A 19,131-nucleotide genomic window follows, 5' to 3' on the forward strand; every position below is an offset into this window, starting at 1 on the left:
AATCCAGAGGGAGAGGCAGAGGGAGAAGCAGACTCCCCACTGAGCAGGTAGCCCAATGCGGGGCTCTATTCCCAGACCCTGGGATCATGACCCGAGCCAAAGGCAGACGCTTAACCGACTGAGCCACCCAGGCGCCCTTAGATTGATTTTTGTATTATTTTAATTATTATTTGTATTTTTAGGCAAAATGGATTTCAAACATTCTACTGATTTAGAGGCATATATCTCATACTGATTTGAGCTTGTAGTAATTAGATTATATAGTCATATAACATTTCTTTTAATACCATATTTTTAAATCATCCCTGCCCACTCCCCCCAAAAAACTCATCATCTCATCATAAATGAGAAGGAAGGATATAAATTAAATGTAATGAGATGCATATTTCTAATAGAAAAAAAAAGTAAGGAGAAAAAAAATCATGATATAATCTAATCATTCAATTAATCTACAGTTATTAAGAACTTTCCATAGTTTGGTGTAGGGTCTTTATGATAAAGTAACTGGTACTGCAACCAGGAGTGAAGCTGAGCCTTCTTTTCCTAAAACAGTGTTTATATATTCTGCTGCTGACCTTTAAAAATTAGAGAAGTAATTTATGTAACATATTACAAGCACAATAAAAACACTTTCCAGACTTCTTCCTATAGCAACTAGGTCTCACCCATCTGAGTTAGATAACTTACTTTCTCATGTAATTTGTTTAATAACTTATTTTTATGCAATTGCAAATAATTAATGTTTTGTGTCTGCACTTATTTAATAGTTAACATTTAATTCTCTCTCCATCCCCTACAACTCCATTTGTAGCATTAATGTATATTTACAATTTAAAATTCCTTGAGGTAGGGAATATCGTTATCATTTTGGGTGGCTTCTAATGTTTGAATGTCATCTAAAAATACACACTTTAATAAAGGCTATTTTTGTCTGATCATGACATTTTTGTGGCAAATGACTCTGATGCCGTGAAAGTTTCCCAGCTATTTCTATACTATTTTATATGTTGAAGAGAATAAGCATACATGGATGGATATAAAGAAAGTTTTTTAGAAACTGGTTTGAGAAAAGTTATGGATACAATATGATCTCATTGATAAGACATGAGTATCAGAACAGCAATTCAGCTAAGTCTATGAGACAGGATTTATTTATTTTATTCTTAATCATAATATTTTAAATCATGCTATATTTGATCCATACAAAATAGATGCATTATTAAATATAATTTTACCATATATACAGGTATCCCTAAACAATATATTGTTCACTTTTATTTTTTAGCTTTATGTAAGAAAAATGCATCATACTGTATTTCTCCTGTAGCTTACTTGTATCACACAGGTTTGTTATATAAGTTAAATTTGGGCTATTGGATAATATTATAGTTCACTGTTTTAAGGGCAATGTCCACTGTGTAAGTATTTCAGCATGTATTTCTCCTTTCTATGTTAAATGGACATTTGAATTACTTTCAGTTTTTGATAATTATAAAGAATGCCTGCTGCTATAAATATTCAGATACATGATTACTGGTATACCTGTGCAATTGTTTCTCTAAAATATATATCAAGAAGTATAACCACTGGGTCAGAGGGGATTTGCATGTTCATTTTCACGTAATATTAACAAATTGTTTTTCAAAGTGGTTGTACCAATAGATACTTCTATTAACAGTATTTAAGAGATTCCTCTTATCCTCTATATCCTCTGAATATGTGAGATTGTTGAATTCGCCATGTTTGCTTATCCTGGAGTATCAAATATTATTCCATTGTGATCTTAATTTGCATTTTCTTGGTACCAACAAAAGTGACCTTCTTTTTGTACGCTTAGTAGCCATAGGTATTTCCTTGTATAAAATGTTTGTTCAAGGGGCGCCTGGGTGGCTCAGTCGTTAAGCGTCTCCCTTCAGCTCGGGTCATGATTCCAGGTCCTGGGATCGAGCCCCGCATAGGGCTCCCTGCTTGGCAGGAAGCCTGCTTCTCCCTCTCCCACTCCCACTGCTTGTAGTCCCCCTATCTCTGTGTCTCTCTCTGTCAAATAAATAAATAAAATCTTTACAAAAAAAAGTTTGTTCAAGTAGTTTGTCCATTTTTCTATTGTTCTATTTTTTCCCTGTCCTTGTCTTACTTATTGGTGGGAATTTGTTATATATTATGAATGCTAATCATCTGATTCATAGCCTCTCTCTCTTTTTTTTTTAGACATAGAGAGATAGAGCATGGGGTACAGGGGCAGAAGGAGAGGGAGAGAATCTTAATCTTAATCTTAGTGCAGTGCCATCTGCAAAGCTCAGTCCCACGACCCTGAGATCATGACCTGAGCTGAAACCAAGAATCGGACACTCAACCGACTGAGCCATCCAGGCACCTCATAGCCTCTCTTTTCAATCACTTTTCGTGTTTTTATGTGAACAAAATTTCTTAAACTTTATATAGTTAAGCATTTTAGTTAGTACATAGAAAAACAACAATTGATTTTTCTGTATATTTGCCTCAGATCTTGCTAAGTTCACTAATTACCTCCAATAGCTTTTTTTGTAGATTCATCATGATCTTCTACATAAAACCCAAGTTTTCTGCAAGTAAACATACTTCTACTTAATATTCAGTCTGGGTGACTTCACTTCTCTTTCTTGCCTTACTACATTGGCAAGATAATCCCAGGTCATGAGAATATATGCCTTTGCTTTCTTTTAATAGTTTTACAGTTTTAGCTCTTACTTTTAAGTCTTTGATCCATTTTTGAGTTGATTTTTATATCTGGTATGAGATAGGGGCCCAACTTTACCTGTTTGCTTATGGCTATCCATTTATCTTACCACCATTTGTTGAAAAGAATATTCTTTTCCCATTGAATTGCTTGGCACCCTTGTCAAAAATTAGTTGACCATAAACGTACAGGTTTATTTCTAAACTCTAAATTCCATTCCATGTGTATTTTTAGATGACATTCAAACATTAGAATACAGTCTCACTTACTGTAGTTTGTAATAAGCTTTGATATTGGATAATATGAGTACTGAGCCCTCCACTTATTTTTCAATATTGTTCTAGCTATTCTGAGTTTCTTGCATTTCCACATGAATTTTAAAAACAGCTTTAAATTTCTGCAAAAAAAGGCAGGTGGGATTTTGACTGGGATTGTGTTGACGCTGTCGATCGTTTTAGGGAGTATTGCCATTCTAACAATATTAAGTCTTCCAGTTGATGAACGCTTTCCATTTATTTAGGTTGTCTTTCTTTCAGTGATACTTTGTAATTTTTGTACTTCCTTCGTTAAATCTATTCCTGAGCATGTGCTTATTTTTGATGCTATTGTAAGTGGAATTGTTTTCTTAATTTCATCTTTGAGTAGTTCATTGCTAGTGTGCAGAAATACAATTGCTTTTTGTATATTGCAACCTTGCTATACTTGCTTGTAAGTTCTAGTAGCACTTTTGTGGATTTTTAATAATTTTCTACATAGGAGAAATATGTCTCTATGAATATATATATATATATATATATATACATATATACATATACATATTTGCCTGACTAGAACTTACGGTAAAATGTTTAATAGAAGTTACAAGAACAGACATTCTTGCTTTATTCCTGATCTCAAGGGAAAGCTTTCATTCTTTCACCATTTAGTGTGATGTTAGTTATAGGTTTTTCAGAGATGCCCTTTTATTAAGTTGAGGTAGTTCCCTTCTCTTCTGAATCAATGTCTGTCTGCCTTTTTTCTCTCTTTATATTTTTTATCTGGAATTTATCTATAACGTGCTTAAGTGAAGTTTTACTTTGTGTTTATCTTCCTGGATTCATTGAGCTTCTTAGATCTGAAGACTGATACTCTTCTACCAAATTTAGAAAAATTTCAGCCACTATTTCTTCAACTATTTTCTCTTCCTTGATCTTTTTCTCCTACTCTTCTAGAACTCTATTTTAGACCACTTGAGTTTCTGTTCATTTATATTTTAATATTTTTTCCTCTGTACTTCAGTTTGGATAGTTTCTTTTGCCCTACCTCCAAGTTCATTGATCTTAATGTCCAGGGTCCACACTTCTGTTAGGCCCAATCCAGGCAATTTTTATTCATATCTTGTATGTTTTTGTTCTACTTAATGGTTCTTTTTTTTTTTTCCTTGAGATTTGCCATGAGTTTATTTGCTATGCTCATTTTTTTCCTTGATAATCTTGAACAGGTTTACAGTAACTGTTTTAGTCATTGGTTGTCAATTCAACTTCTATGTCATCTCTGTTTTTTGGATTTTCACTCATGTATTGGTCCTATATTCCACCTTCTTCACATATCTAGTTCTTATTGTTGTTCGTTTTTTATGCTGGGCTGCTATGTTATGAACAGATTTTGTTGTCTTCCTTAGAAAGCATTGACTTCTGTTCTGGCATGGAGTTAGTTATATCAAGGATGGAATTTTTGTTAAGGCTTTGTTGGAATGTGTGTAGATTAGCCTTACCTTACTGGATGCAGTCATTGTTAGGCTCAGGCAAACACTCAGATGTTTAATGAGAACTCTCCTCTTTGGCTCGTCAGGATTCTCCATGATGGGGTAAAATCTGGAATCTCTGTTCAGCTCACACAGCTTCATGGTATTTGTTCTCTGGTGGCCTTGCAAAGACTATTTGCAAGCACAGCATGGTATTCAACCCAAGATTTAGACAAACCCCTATGTTGACTATAAAGATGACATCTCTGCCACTCCCCCTCATTTTATGAACTTTATCTATATATTCTAACCACCTCAGCAGACCCAAACTCACATCTCTATTTCCTTCACCCAGTGCTCTCTCTCTTTGGGGCCCACGACTTTGCGATGTAGTTTGAAAATTGTTTGCAGGCAGAAAACTAGATTCAATATGGAATTCACATCATGTTGTTCCCTTCTCTCAAAAAATCATTTCACTGCATTGTCTGTTGTTCAACATCTGAAAATTATTGCTTTATATATCTTGTCCAGCTTTACAGATTTTTACCAAGGGAAAGTAAATCTGATGTTCTGTAATGGCCAGAGCCAGAAATTTCTGAAATTTGTGTTTTTAGTTTATTACATAAAAAACAGGATAAGCCTATTCAACTTGTATCAAATTAAGGTTTAACTTAAAAAGGCTCTAAATCTGTGGATTAATTTGAGGAGAATTGATATATTTACATTGGCTGTTCCCATCCATTAACAGGATTTATTGGATCTTCTTTGGGGCTTTTCAATAAAGCTTAACAATTAAATGTTATATCTTACACTTCTTTTGTTGGATTTAAGAAGAATAATGTTATTTTTGCTATTGTAAGTAGTACATTTTTTAAATTTATTATTGGTATATTGAACTGTAACTGATCTTAACTTTGTGGCCATACATTTTTATTCAATTATAAAAAATTTATATTGATCTTAACTACATTGTTGAGCTCTTATCATCATTTGCATCTGGCTATTTCATATTTTTTATTCACAATCATATCATCTGCTGCTAATAATAGTTATTTTTTTCCTCTTTTTTAAAATTTTTACAGCATTTACTTATTCGCTTTTGTCTTATTGCACATTGTCCAATAGAAGTAATGGACCTAGGTCTGAGTCTCCAATCTAAGTACTAATGCTGACATTTGCCATAAGGGCAGTCTTGGATTTTTACTTAACTTACAGCTGAACAATACAAGTTCTGGTTTTAACTCTTTTTATTCTTTTTTTTTTTTTTAAGATTTTATTTATTTATTTGAGAGAGAGAGCACATGAGAGGGGGGAGGGTCAGAGGGAGAAGCAGACTCCCTGCCGAGCAGGGAGCCGGTTGCGGGACTCGATCCTGGGACCCCAGGATCATGACCTGAGCCAAAGGCAGTCAGTTGCTTAACCAACTGAGCCACCCAGGCACCCCACTCTTATTTATTCTTAATTTACTTTGATCTTGTAGCATTTCTTTACTTTTCATGTGTACAGCAATGCAGTAACAAGTATGTTCTCTCATTTCCAGATATTTTAAGGTCAGGTACCAATTTTTCAAAGTATCTAATCCACAACACCAACAGCAATAGATACAGACCTATGAAAATAATTTTAATGGAAAGAATTCTTTTTGATAATGATTTTTTTAACAAAAATTATCTCTTCCTTAGGAATTGGTGTGCTTATGTACATACCAGATTATCTCCCACAGTGATACTAGACAACCAAGTCACTTATATTCCAAGTGGGAGAGGGCCCTGTGGCTGGGCCAGTGGATCCTGTCCTCAGAGGTATGTGATATTTTTTGAAAATAGCCACTGCTTATACTGTATTTATGTATGTCTTGGAATATATAGAGAAAGTTAATCATCCCAGGTGCATATGTATGATAGGGGTAGAGTAAGGTCAACACAGTAAATTAGATGCATGATTTGGGGTAAGTTAAAATGCAGATACCAATAATACATGCCTCATATGGGAATTTTTAGAATATGTGAGATAATGCAGTAATATGCTTAGCCTAAGGACAGGTACTTTGTGAGTCTTTAATAAATGTTAACTTTTATGCTTATTTCCATTTTTACTATTACTATTACCTTTATTCTATGACCTGATCAATAATCCTGTCCTTTAATTCTTATGAAATTCATACACAGTTCTAAAATTTAATGATAATTTCTGCCTCATACCACATCAGAGAGAAGTCCATAACTTGGCAAGCCACCCTAATTGCAATTGTGCATGATCAAACAGCTAAATGGGGCCTTTCTTTATATGCCTATTTTAATGATTCATGTTATTTAATTTTCATTTATTCATGTTATTTAATTTTCATTTTAAAAAAACCTATTTAGGACATTTAAAAATTGCTCAAATGCGGAGCTGAGTAATTGATAAATTCTCTGAATTCATATAGTCACAGTAGCTTATCTGAGCATATTTCAGAAGACCCCGAAATAAAAACTAAAATTATTATTCAGGCCATGATGGCTCATGTTATGCAAATTGTCATACAAATAACTCAGGCAATGAATCTGACACATTGACAGTCTGGAACAGTGCACAGGAAGGATATGTAAAATCAAGGTGTTTCTTACTCTCTGGAGGAATAGCTGAGGTTCATGGTCCAGAGAGCTAAGCACATCTTAGGGATTTGGGAGAGCCGAGCTCCAGTTCTGCTTTCAGCATTTACTCCCTTTGTGGCGATTTCCTTGTCGACATGAGATACAAAGAATGCATTGTTAACTCTTCAGTAATGAAAAATATTACCACAGTAACCCCATTATACTGTCCGAGTTCAAGGTGAGTTTTTTTCTCTCTCCCCCTCTCTCTCTTTAAACAAACCAGAAATATGTATCTTTATTCTCACCTCTTATCTTTCTCTAGCTTTGAATGGGTCTCTCCATTCATGCATTATTTCAGTACATACGCATTTTTGTCACTTTCTCTTTTATTATGTCGGAGTCACATATAGTAGGGATCCAGTTTGCTAAAGCAGGGACATTGACTCTAGTAATAATGTAACTCAACTGCTTGAGTTCATCCTAATAAACTCTACAGAGTCCTTTTCCAAACAGCCTTACTTTCTATTTAGCTTTAGCTACTGGGCTGGAGCTATTTCACTGGACAGAGTGACTTACTGAATATAATTTACTGAAATAAACACAGGTAAATGACTAACCTACTTTTAGAGATGGAAAGAACTTATAGCTCATTTTAAAATTGAGGAATAACCTCACACATATTGAATTACCCTTCAAGTCACAGAAGAAATTAAAACCCAAGTCTCCTAAAGCCCAGTCGGTTCCAATAATTTCCCTCCACATGATCAGGGTTTATCCAGGAAATTGACTACTGTTGTCCCCACATAGTTGTAGGGGACAAACTCTAGAAAATAAAAGGGAGGCTAACCCACGCAGCATGGATTAAAATCCCACATCGATCACTTTTATGTTCGAGACTTTGAGCACGTTATTTCATCTCTCCGTTCCTCAGGTTCCTCATCAGCATATCAGGATAATAATATTTTCCACATAGAACTAATAAGAAAATTAAACAAGGTAATATATACCCATTTCATAGGCCCACTCAATAAATATTAGCTAAATATTGAAGTCATAAGGGTAAGAATAACATGGCCAATTTGTATTTATGATTTACATTTACATATATAGGGCCTACAATTTAGTACCATTCACCATTTATATTGATTGCTATACTAAAATGTTATAGTTTCTTCATTTCCCTTCCATGGTTTCTTCTCAGAAATATTTTCTCATGTTGGGTCCCTTCCTATTTCCCTCTCTTTCTCTCTCTCTCTCTCTTCCCCACTCTCTATCAGAGATAAATACCATATGAGAGAAATAATATTAAAAATTAAAAATTTTAAACTTGAGAAAGGAAAAAGTGCGGGTTAAAAATCATAGTGGTTGTCATAATTTCAGTTAGATCACTGATACACAGTTTAAGTTGTTTGATGTTGATTTGGGGGAAAACAGATCCTTAACTATAAGGATATAAGGAAGACTAAAAATTGAAATAAAAGAAATTGTCCTCATAAGCTATTTAACTTAAGGATATAACTATAAGGATATAAGGAAGACTAAAAATTGAAATAAAAGAAATTGTCCTCATAAGCTATTTAAAAAATAGAATTAAAATAAGTTTTAACATTTGTTTAGTAAAAAGTATTATCAAGGGAAAAGCTATACTACGTTTAGAAAATGTAATGATAGTTATAAACTTAAAATACCGAATAGCATAACTCTTAATGCTCTTTGTAATTTATTTAAAGAAATGTAAGTTTAACAATAATATTGATAAGGGGCTCCAAGGTGGCTCAGTTGGTTAAGCATCTGACTCTTGATTTCAGCTCAGGTCATAATTTTGGGGTTCTGAGATCGAGCCCCACATCAGCTCTGTGCTGTGCGTGGAGCCTGCTTAAGATTTTCTCTCTCCCTCTCCCCTTTCCCCACCCACCCCGCCCCGCTCTCTCATGTGCTGTTTCTCAAATAAATAAATATGTAATAATAATAATAATAATATTGATGATGAAGATTATAATAATAATAACAGATAACATTTACTGAATGCTTCTTATATTTTAGGTATCATCTCCAAAACTTTAATTATCCCAACTGATAATTTAATGTGAGACAAATAATTGCTCTCCTCTCCAGATCTCAGAAGATATCAAATCCTGTCTACAGGATGCAACATAAAATCGTTACCTCATTGGAATGGAAGTGCTGTCCTGGATTCAGTGGAGCAAAATGTCAACTAAAAGGTATATTCTAATAGTAATTTTATAATAATTAGAAGCATAAAACTTCTGAAGAATAAGCAATTGATTCCAGTGAAGAAAAGAGTTGTAGTCTCCCTTTTGAACCAAAGTTATTGAACACGTAGCCAAATCATTAAAACTGTTACCTCTCTAGAGCTTCCTAACTTAGTAGCTAGTTTAGCACCCTGAATTTCATAACGAGATGTCTTATATATTCCTATATTGTTATGTTCGTTTTAGAGGACGAGTAAGTTGAGATCTATCTCACTTTTTCTTAACTATTTGCTATGGAGGCATGCCTTATTAAAATATCAGAAATCTTAATTTTATATTTTAAATAATCATTAAAAGTGACCCTATATGAAAATAAAACTACCTTCTAGTTTTTTCCAGTTCAATTATTTGAAACAATATTATGTATATGAATGAAATTCATTTTTAAAGAATATACAAATGTGGCATGAATAATTGTGCTTTTCTTCTTAAATCCTAATAGAGCCATTTTATCAACTGTGATTTTAAGGATTTTCTGGTGGCAAGGCTAATCAAACACGTGGTAACCTGCTGTGGCCTAACATCTGTGTGGCTATTACGTTGCTTTTGGCTTTAAACAGGTTTCCTTTGAAAAATAAGATATGGCATCAGCATACATATTTTAAATGAATGAATATTACAAGAAAGACCATTAGCAGTGGTGAGGAATTCAATCAGCAGCGTGAGAGACTGTGATTAAAAATTAATGTAAGTGTGGAGAAACCATTATGATTCACATTTAAAAAAAGAAAGTTGTAATACAAAGGCGCTTGGAAACTTGCAGCTTCGTTAGGGAGGTTATATATGGTTTTTCTAGCCCATTCAGTGAGAATCTGTAGGCAAATTCAACTGTAATGCTATTTGTTCTGGGTCTGGCCTCAATTTCAGAGATGTTATAAAAATTTAATACATTTTCAGGTTATAGTATGAATATGTACTTCATTTATAATCAGGTAAAATAAACTTTATTTATTTTTTATTTTATTTTATTATGTTATGTTAGTCACCATACATTACATCATTAGTTTTTGATGTAGTGTTCCATGATTCATTGTTTGCTTATAACACCCAGTGCTCCATGTAGAACGTGCCCTCAATGCCCATCACCAGGCTAACCCATCCCCCCACCCTCCTCTCCTCTAGAACCCTCAGTTTGTTTCTCAGAGTCCATAACTTTTAAATAAAATATCATCTATGCCAAAGTATTTAGAAACAAGGTAATTTAGCATATTCTAAAAAAGTCCACATATGATCGTGCTTTCACATGATTCCTAATTTATGTGAGGTGCACAGGTATATTCCCAGTGGTAAAACATATTTGTTTATAATCTGTATATAGCAGATGGTTAAAAGTTCTGAACAGTATTTAGAATTATATTTCTAAAGTCTAAGGTTAGTTTTTATATTTTTCTTCTTTCATGCAGAAGATCTTGGGAGTATTAATTCCATGAAGGATATCTTAGGAGTATTAATTCCATTATTATTCTTAAAGATTCAAGTATTTGTTTACAGCATACTTTACTAGAAATTTAGAATGTCATTACACACCCTGTTGCACCTATGGAACTGAAAGCTGATAAATCTTTATGTCAAAGAATGTCTTGGGCTGCAGCTGATTAAGAACTGCTGTTACTTCATACTTTGTCCTTTTATACCTACTTATCGATTATTAATCACTAAGGTGGACTATAAACATTTGTGAGGAAAAATAATAGAATTCCATCACTATAAATGTACACACAAGAAACAAGGCTAATTGACAGTTTTGAATATCTACTAGGTATTGCTATCCCCTTTTTTTCAAAGCATCACATGAAATATTTAAATTGAATTCAAATAGTTTAGCTTTGATTGTTTAGTGACATCTCATGTTCTATTTGGAAGCAACCTGTGGATATTAGCAAAAATGTTCCAGAACAGATCTGACTATGACCTTCTGTCACAGTACTGTAATTAGAATTACTCATAGGGACACCTGGGTGGCTCAGTCGGTTAAGCGTCTGCCTTCGGCTCAGGTCGTGATCCTGGAGTCCCTGGATCGAGTCCCGCATCGGGCTCTCTGCTCCGCGGGGAGCCTGCTTCTCCCTCTGCCTCTGTCTCTCATGAATAAATAAATAAAATCTTTAAAAAAAAAAAAAAGAATTACTCATAATTCAGGCATCTGCTGATGAAGCTTTTGTGGAAAGGTCATCTTTCTATTGAAATCCCTGGTAGGAATAACTTTCTGAGGGCAGCCGTGCCCATTGTGTCATGTCATAGAATCAACTCCATATCACTGTGATTCCAAAAAAAACCCTACTGTCGCTCCCTACAATGTTCTGAGTGTCCTACTCTTCACTTTCATTGCAGTACATAAAAGCTGTTGTATTTTTTATTAGTGCAGTTGATGGACTGGTAGTATCAAGAACTACCGGGTCCCTTTGTCCCTTGAGTCAGTCTTCATTATTCCATCTATCCTAGGTTTGTCTTCCTTCCTTCCTTCCTTCCTTCCTTCCTTTTGTTCTTTCTTTCCTTCCACATTTTCCCCTTCTGATTCCTCCTTCCTACATTCCAAGTCCCCCCCACCATCACACTTCATATATGTGCCAACAGTCTCGTTTTTATATGGAAGGGAAAATTGTCAGGTTTCCTTTGACAACACTCTCCGCGCTGTCTCATATGATGAGCAGCCCCAAATATGACAAGAATAATCAGTGTGGCTCATCCATTCTTCAAACTTCTTCAGAGCCTTTAAGGGTTTGGAATAACATGGTCATGTAGCTTCTGTGATAATTACTTCAGCGTTAAGTCCTTCGCACTGGGAGATTATTTTATCCATAGAAAATTTGTAAAATACTGCACAAATTTTACAAATCCCGACTTCCCCCAAAAGTTCCATCCCCACAAATAAAATAAATGTCATAATACAAAAGTAACAATTTATTTTTCATTGAGATTGCAGTAGGGTGATCTTTATAAATATACAAGGAAAATCCATAGAACAGGAATAAAATGGAGCAGCTAGCAACTGTACGCTCTTTTATTTCTCCTCCTCCACTTCTCTACCTTTTTCTCTTTTTTTTCTCCCCCCAACCCCAAAACTCCATCTCCAACCTCTTAGAAAGGGATATTGTGATTCAAAATCCATGAGGCAATTCGTCCTGTTGTCTTACTCTACAATATGCTGTTTGTAATATTACTGAACCTCCATACATGCTCATTTTGCTACAATTTAGATAATCAAAATTCTGGCAAAGTGTTCTAGATTAGTTTATTAAAAATATTAGTCATACTAGCTAGAGGAAACTAATTTTTTTAAAAGTATAAGTGAATAGAATTTTGCTGGATAAAAAAAGGAAGAAGCGTTAAGTCCAACAGCAAAGTAATAGTTTTGATGTATTTTACATTTGGTATACCTTTTTGAGGATCAAAGAGTTATCTTCAGAAAGGGACCTAATTTTATGATGTGGGATCCAAGACATTTTTTTGGAATGTCAGCAACAATATACTTTTTAAACCAATTTTATAAAATTTGCAATAATGTGCTTTTCCAGTAGATGTCTCTAAAATGTTCTTAAGTAGAACAAGGAAACTGTGGCTTGCTCTAATGGCACAAAAGATGGGAATTTAAGTTCAAATAATGTTCAATTAGAGAGGAGGAAAGAAAAGCTTCTTTGTAAATCTGTTAAAAAAAATTCCAGTCAGCTTTAGTCAGATCCTCTCTATAGGAAAATTATGTTTTATGAAATGTATCACAGATATTATGAATGCTGAAAATACAATCATGCAGTTATTGAAATAAACTGACCCCTGCCATATGTTATGAATATATAAAAATATTTCATTTCACAAATGCTGTGAAATAATTCAATAAATTTTATAAGCTATTATAACTAGCATTTTAAATATGGGACATCTCCAGTAAAATTATTTTAAAATATGACTTCAATTAATATAAATATTTAAAACAGAAAAAAGTCCCTGTATTTCTTATATATATGCCTATCTAATTCATTCCAGTGGCATTTAATGCTTTCTCCTTTTAAGAAAGAACATTACCATCTATAAGCATCTTGTTCAATTATGATACATTTAGTCAAAAGTCACCATGTATCTTAGGTCTTTGTTGCACCAAATTGCTTTCTTTGGTTTGACTACCAAATCTCAGTAAATCTTTATATATATACTGACCATCACCAAATAAGCATTTGCTTATCCTGGTATTGCAGGATCAGCGGGAAACTGGTCTTGTCACACAGGAAGGTTTTTGGTTCTAAGAGCAAGAGCAAGCTTCCTCATTACTGAGTTGCTATTAATGACTTCCTATTTATGCCTCAAAGATCTGGAAGAAAAAAAAAAACACTCATAGGTAACACCTGTCTATTAAAACGAGGAGGAGGAAGAGGAGAAGGAGGAGGAGGAGAAAGGAAGGAAGGAAGGAAAGAAGGAAGAAGGAAGAAAGGAAGGAAGGAAGAAGGAAGGAAAGAAGGAAGGAATAAGCCCCTAATAACCAAGTTGTTGCTCTTGACACTTGCTGACCTTGCTTCTCTAAGTCCTTGATCCACCAAGGTCAGAGTTCCCATGCAGGGAAAAAGGAGGAATTGTATTGAGGGAAAAGAAAAAAAAAAAAAGAATCTGATGTTTAAAATATATTGCATTTTGGGGCGCCTGGGTGGCTCAGTTGGTTAAGCGACTGCCTTCGGCTCAGGTCATGATCCTGGAGTCCCGGGATCGAGTCCCGCATCGGGCTCCCTGCTCGGCGGGGAGTCTGCTTCTCCCTCTGACCCTCCCCCCTCTCATGTGCTCTCTCTCATTCTCTCTCAAATAAATAAATAAAATCTTAAAAAAATAAATAAAATAAAATATATTGCATTTTTTAAAAAATCTGAAGCACACAAAGATCTTTAAAAGTTATTTGACTTAATCTCTTCAACAATGGTGTTGGGAAAATTGGACAGCCACATGCAGAAGAATGAAACTGGACCATTTCCTTACACCACACACAAAAATAGACTCAAAATGGATAAAAGACCTAAATGTGAGACAGGAATCCATCAAAATCCTTGATGAGAACACAGGCAGCAACCTCCTCGACCTCAGCTGCAGCAACTTCTTCCTAGACACACTGCCAAAGGCAAGGGAAGCAAGGGCAAAAATAAACTATTGGGACTTCATCAAGATAAAAGGCTTTTGCACAGCAAAGGAAACAGTCAACAAAATCAAAGACAACCAGCAGAATAGGAGAAGATATTTGCAAATGACATATAGGATAAAGGGCTAGTATCCAAAATCTATAAAGAATTTATCAAACTCAACACCCAAAGAACAAATAATCCAATCAAGAAATGGGCAGAAGACATGAACGACACTTCTGCAAGGAAGACATCCAAATGGCCAACAGACACATGAAAAAGTGCTCAACATCACTTGGCATCAGGGAAATCCAAATCAAAACCTCAATGAGATACCACCTCACACCAGTCAGAATGGCTAAAATTAACAAGTCAGGAAACGACAGATGTTGGCGAGGATGCGGAGAAAGGGGAACCCTCCTACACTGTTGGTGGGAATGCAAGCTGGGCAGCCACTCTGGAAAACAATATGGAGCTTCCTCAAAAAGTGGAAAATAGAGCTATCCTATGACCCAGCAATTGCACTGCTGGGTTTTTACCCCAAAGATACAAATGTAGTGATCTGAAGGGGTACGTGCACCCCAATGTTTATAGCAGCAATGTCCACAATAGCCAAACTATGGAAAGAGCCTAGATGTCCATCAACAGATGAATGGATAAAGAAAATGTGGTATATAGCTACAATGAAATATTATGCAGCCATCAAAAAAATGAAATCTTGCCATTTTGCAATAGTGTCGATGGAACTAGAGAGTATTATGCTAAGCTAAATAAGTCAATCAGAGAAAGACAATTATCATATGATCTCACTCATATGTGGAATTTGATAAACAAGGCAGAGGATCATAGGGGAAGGGAGGGAAAAATGAAATAAGATGAAACCAGAGAGGGAGACAAACCATAAGAGACTCTTAATCTCAGGAAACAAACTGAGGATTGCTGGAGTGGAGGTGGGTGGGAGGGATGGGGTGGCGAGGTGATGGACATTGGGGAGGGTATGTGCTATGGTGAGCACTGTGAATTGTGTAAGACTGATGAATCACAGACCTGTACCCCTGTAACAAATAATACATTATATGTTAATAAAAAAAAGTTATAGGTGCTTCTGTCCCAGCACCTATGTCTCAGAAAGAACCAAGGAAAAGAGACTGAGAAATCCACTGTATAGAACAAAGCAAAGGTCTGTGCTGAAGTGCAAGATAAGATTGCCTGGGAAACCTAGAATTTGTAGCAGTTCTTGTGGTAGGGAATACCTTTGGGAAGACAGAAAGATTGCTAAATGAAAAAATAAAAGATCATCGATCATTCAGGAACTTTATCACAAGAGAGTAACTGACTCCACTGTCAGAGATCCTATCAGCACTTCTCCATCGGCTAAATCCCATGCAATAGACTGGAATGAATGCAAGTATTGAACTCCAGTCAACAAACAGAGCTAGGAAAAGATAACATAAACGATTGAACTTGTTAAACGGGCATTTCAGGTTTTTAACAGTCTTGGCAGGGACCCAATCCGATGAATTCCAGAGAAAAGAGATTCATATGACAATTGGATCTCAAGGATCTTTGTTTGATGGTTAATAGCTGTTTCTTTCACGTAGGAGTAGGAGTACAATTTCCTCATCTAGTTCCTCTTAAAACAATTAATTTAAAAATAATTACAGCTAAGAGCAAATGGAAAGTTTTACATGGGTATGCACACACACACAATCACATTAGTTTTTGTCACTTAATATTTAAAGTATTTTTCCCATTACATTTTCTTTCAAATCAGTCTTCTTCAACTTCACAAAAATATGGAGAAATTTCATTTTTCTTATTTCACATATATTACGTTTTCATAAAATGAGGAGTGAATTACTGAAGATCAGTATGCAAGAAAACTAGACTTTCACTTGCTACTTCTATGTATTATTCTTTGTCTCTTTCAATAGCTTTCTTTTTTTTTCTGAGTTTCCTTTATTTGCTTTCTTTTCCATCTGTCACTGATTCTAAAAGGTTTTTTTTTTTTTGTCTTTTTAGGTTTTAAATCTAATCTGCTGACTTTCTCTGGTATGTTGCTTTCTGTTCCCTTGTTTACAATGCAACAAATAACATTTTTCCAGATTACATGAATGATATTTATCTGAAATACTTATGACCCTAAGGGCAAGAGAAAATCAGACTTGAATGCTCTTCATTTACCTCCTTTTTGCCCCTTTACCTTTTATCCAGATTTGTTTTTACTTCTTGCACATTTAGGATCTTGCCTGGACCACATGGCACAGAGAGAACTGTGACTTAATGAAGTCACTAACAATAAGTCTGGAAGACTTAAAATACCCTCTACCTCCTCGTGTGTATGTACGTGTGTGCATGCACGCACGCGTGCGCGCATGTGTGTGTGTGGGTGTGTGTGATGTTCTGACTTGTCAGCCCTTATCAAATGAGAAAGGATACTAAGTGAAGTAATGTTATAATCTCTACATTAAATATGCAACATGTAATACTTATGAAGAGTGAGATGAAGAGACTTGATTTCATTAGAATATAGTAAAACAATTTAAGACAATGCTTTACTATTTCTAATTAAGCTTAGGCAAAGTATTTTGAACCCCTGGAAATAAACCTTGTATAAAGGCTGTTGTGAGTTTTACTGTGGTTACTCCACTCCAGGATCATGAGCACAATCTGTCTCTTGATCATGAGAATGGGGTGAGAAGGATCAGGGGTCATATTCAAGCATATAACAACTAATTTAATAACGTCAATTAATATGTAAATCAATATAAAAATCAAAGGTTAAAAATGTATTACTTTTAAGTTAATGCATATATTTTCTGTGTATAAATATATTTCATAAATATAAATATTGTGATTACTTAAATAATTGAATATTTAATGGTTATATTTAATAATTTAATTGAATACTTATAAATATACATTTATAAATAAAATATACTATAAAACATATTAAGTAATAGAAACCATAACACAAACCATTCATCTTATTATTCTAGTAATTTCTAAATAATTTATTAATTTCTAAAACTTTTTGGCATTTTTTTTTTTGACATGGTTGATTCCAGCTAAATGATGTCTCTGTCACATAGATGATTTAATGTAGGTTACTGTCTCAACCTCCTTTAAAGAATTCTCCATCAGATATAGAGTCAATGGGTGATACCAAGACTCAGCAAATTGATCATTTCTATTAACATAAATGATAGTGCCATACTGCTGAATTATCTATTAGTCTTTACTGAATTAACAATGACAGCATTCAAATTTTTTCCAGCCCTTAAGTACTATGTGCATTTTTAAATATTCAATATATTTATTACTAACTAAATCATGAAAATTGTAGGAATGTCTTATTTAATTAATTCATAGAGCTTTGCAAACATCATTTGGCCAAATTTGTGGCAACATAAATCAAGGAATGTAAACATTTATTATATTTTTTAGTTTTGTCATATAAATACTATTTTCATATAATTAGAAAAATTGGTGTTTTCTCATATAATTGTTTGCTTAATTTTTTTTCATATGAAATATATACATTTTTCATATCTGAAGTGCCTTTCAGTTTTCAAATTATCTCCAGTTTAACAAGGTGACTATTTTTTCCCCTATAAAGTTAAAAATGAATTGACATCTCTATTAGAATGTCATTTCTGGGTGTGCCTTGGTGGCTCAGTTGGCTAAGCATCTGACTCTTGATTTCAGCTCAGGTCATGATCTTGGGATTGTGAGATCAAGACCCGAACCTGCTCAGCATGGAGTCTGCCTGAGATTCTCTCTCTCCCTCTCTCTCTGCTCCTCCCCCACCCCCACTTGTCTCTCTCTCTCAAATAAATAAATAAATAAAATCTTAAAAAAAAAAGTCATTTCTGAAAAGCAATTCTCCACTTTTTTAAAACAAGGTTTGTTTGCCAAATGCTAAACATAAAACATTAGTCACGATACGCCTATATAGGAATTGTATTAGGTAAGTCCTATAGTATTTTCTTTTCTAAAAATGATTTATTATTTAAATTATATAATGTTAAAATTCTAATTTTATTTCCTAAACATTTTCCTTTCTTTATTGATTTTTTAATTAACACTATTGGATGAAGTATTTGTGGATTTTTTTTTATTTCAAAAATTTTGCTTTACTTGAAAATTTTTATTTCAAAAGCTTATTTCATGAGACTAATTTCATAAAGTTCTTTAATATTTTCCTCTTGATTGAAAATGGGCTTTAACAGAAATTGATTGTCATTATGAAAAATAAGTCTAGTAATTTTAATTTTAAATGACAAAAGCTTAGAATATTATTTGAGTCAACATTTATATAGCATGTAAAAATCCACTAATTTTTATTGAAAATAAAATCAAATTGATTTTCATTCCAGAAATATACATTGTTTTACATTTAATTGATTTTGTTATCAATTTGATGTTTTCAAATCAAAAGATGTTCCAGAATGATTTTTTTTTTTAGAGAGAGAAGTGGGGAAGGGGCAGAGAGAGGAGAGAGAGAATCTTAAGCAGGCTCCAAGTTCAGGGCAAAGCTAGATGCAGGGCTCCATCTCATGACCCTGTGATCTTGACCTGAACTGAAATCAAGAGTCGGGTGCTTACCCGACTGAGTCACCCAGGCATCTCTATTATTGACAAAATTTCTATGTTTTTTCTCTTTTCAAAAAAATCACACTCATAAGAAAGTGCTTCTAAAATTTAAACTTTTGTCTCTTTTCCAGTGTTTTTAATAATTTATTATAAATTC

At 34.1% G+C, this 19,131-nt stretch overlaps 1 protein-coding gene across 1 annotated transcript in view; it reads left to right on the forward strand.

Moving 5' to 3' along the window:
• Nucleotides 1–19,131, forward strand: part of MMRN1 (multimerin 1) — a 63,810-nt gene that overhangs the window by 17,205 nt on the left and 27,474 nt on the right. The window contains exons 2-3 of the mRNA XM_045880750.3: nucleotides 6,122–6,241; nucleotides 9,131–9,237. Coding sequence (XP_045736706.1) covers nucleotides 6,122–6,241; nucleotides 9,131–9,237 — 227 coding nt within the window. The remainder of the gene's footprint in view (nucleotides 1–6,121; nucleotides 6,242–9,130; nucleotides 9,238–19,131) is intronic.

The sequence above is a fragment of the Mirounga angustirostris genome, unplaced genomic scaffold, assembly GCF_029215605.1.
Source record: "Mirounga angustirostris isolate CCGP_5_RB_7025 unplaced genomic scaffold, mMirAng1.0.hap1 SCAF_2, whole genome shotgun sequence".
Lineage (NCBI taxonomy): Eukaryota > Metazoa > Chordata > Mammalia > Carnivora > Phocidae > Mirounga > Mirounga angustirostris.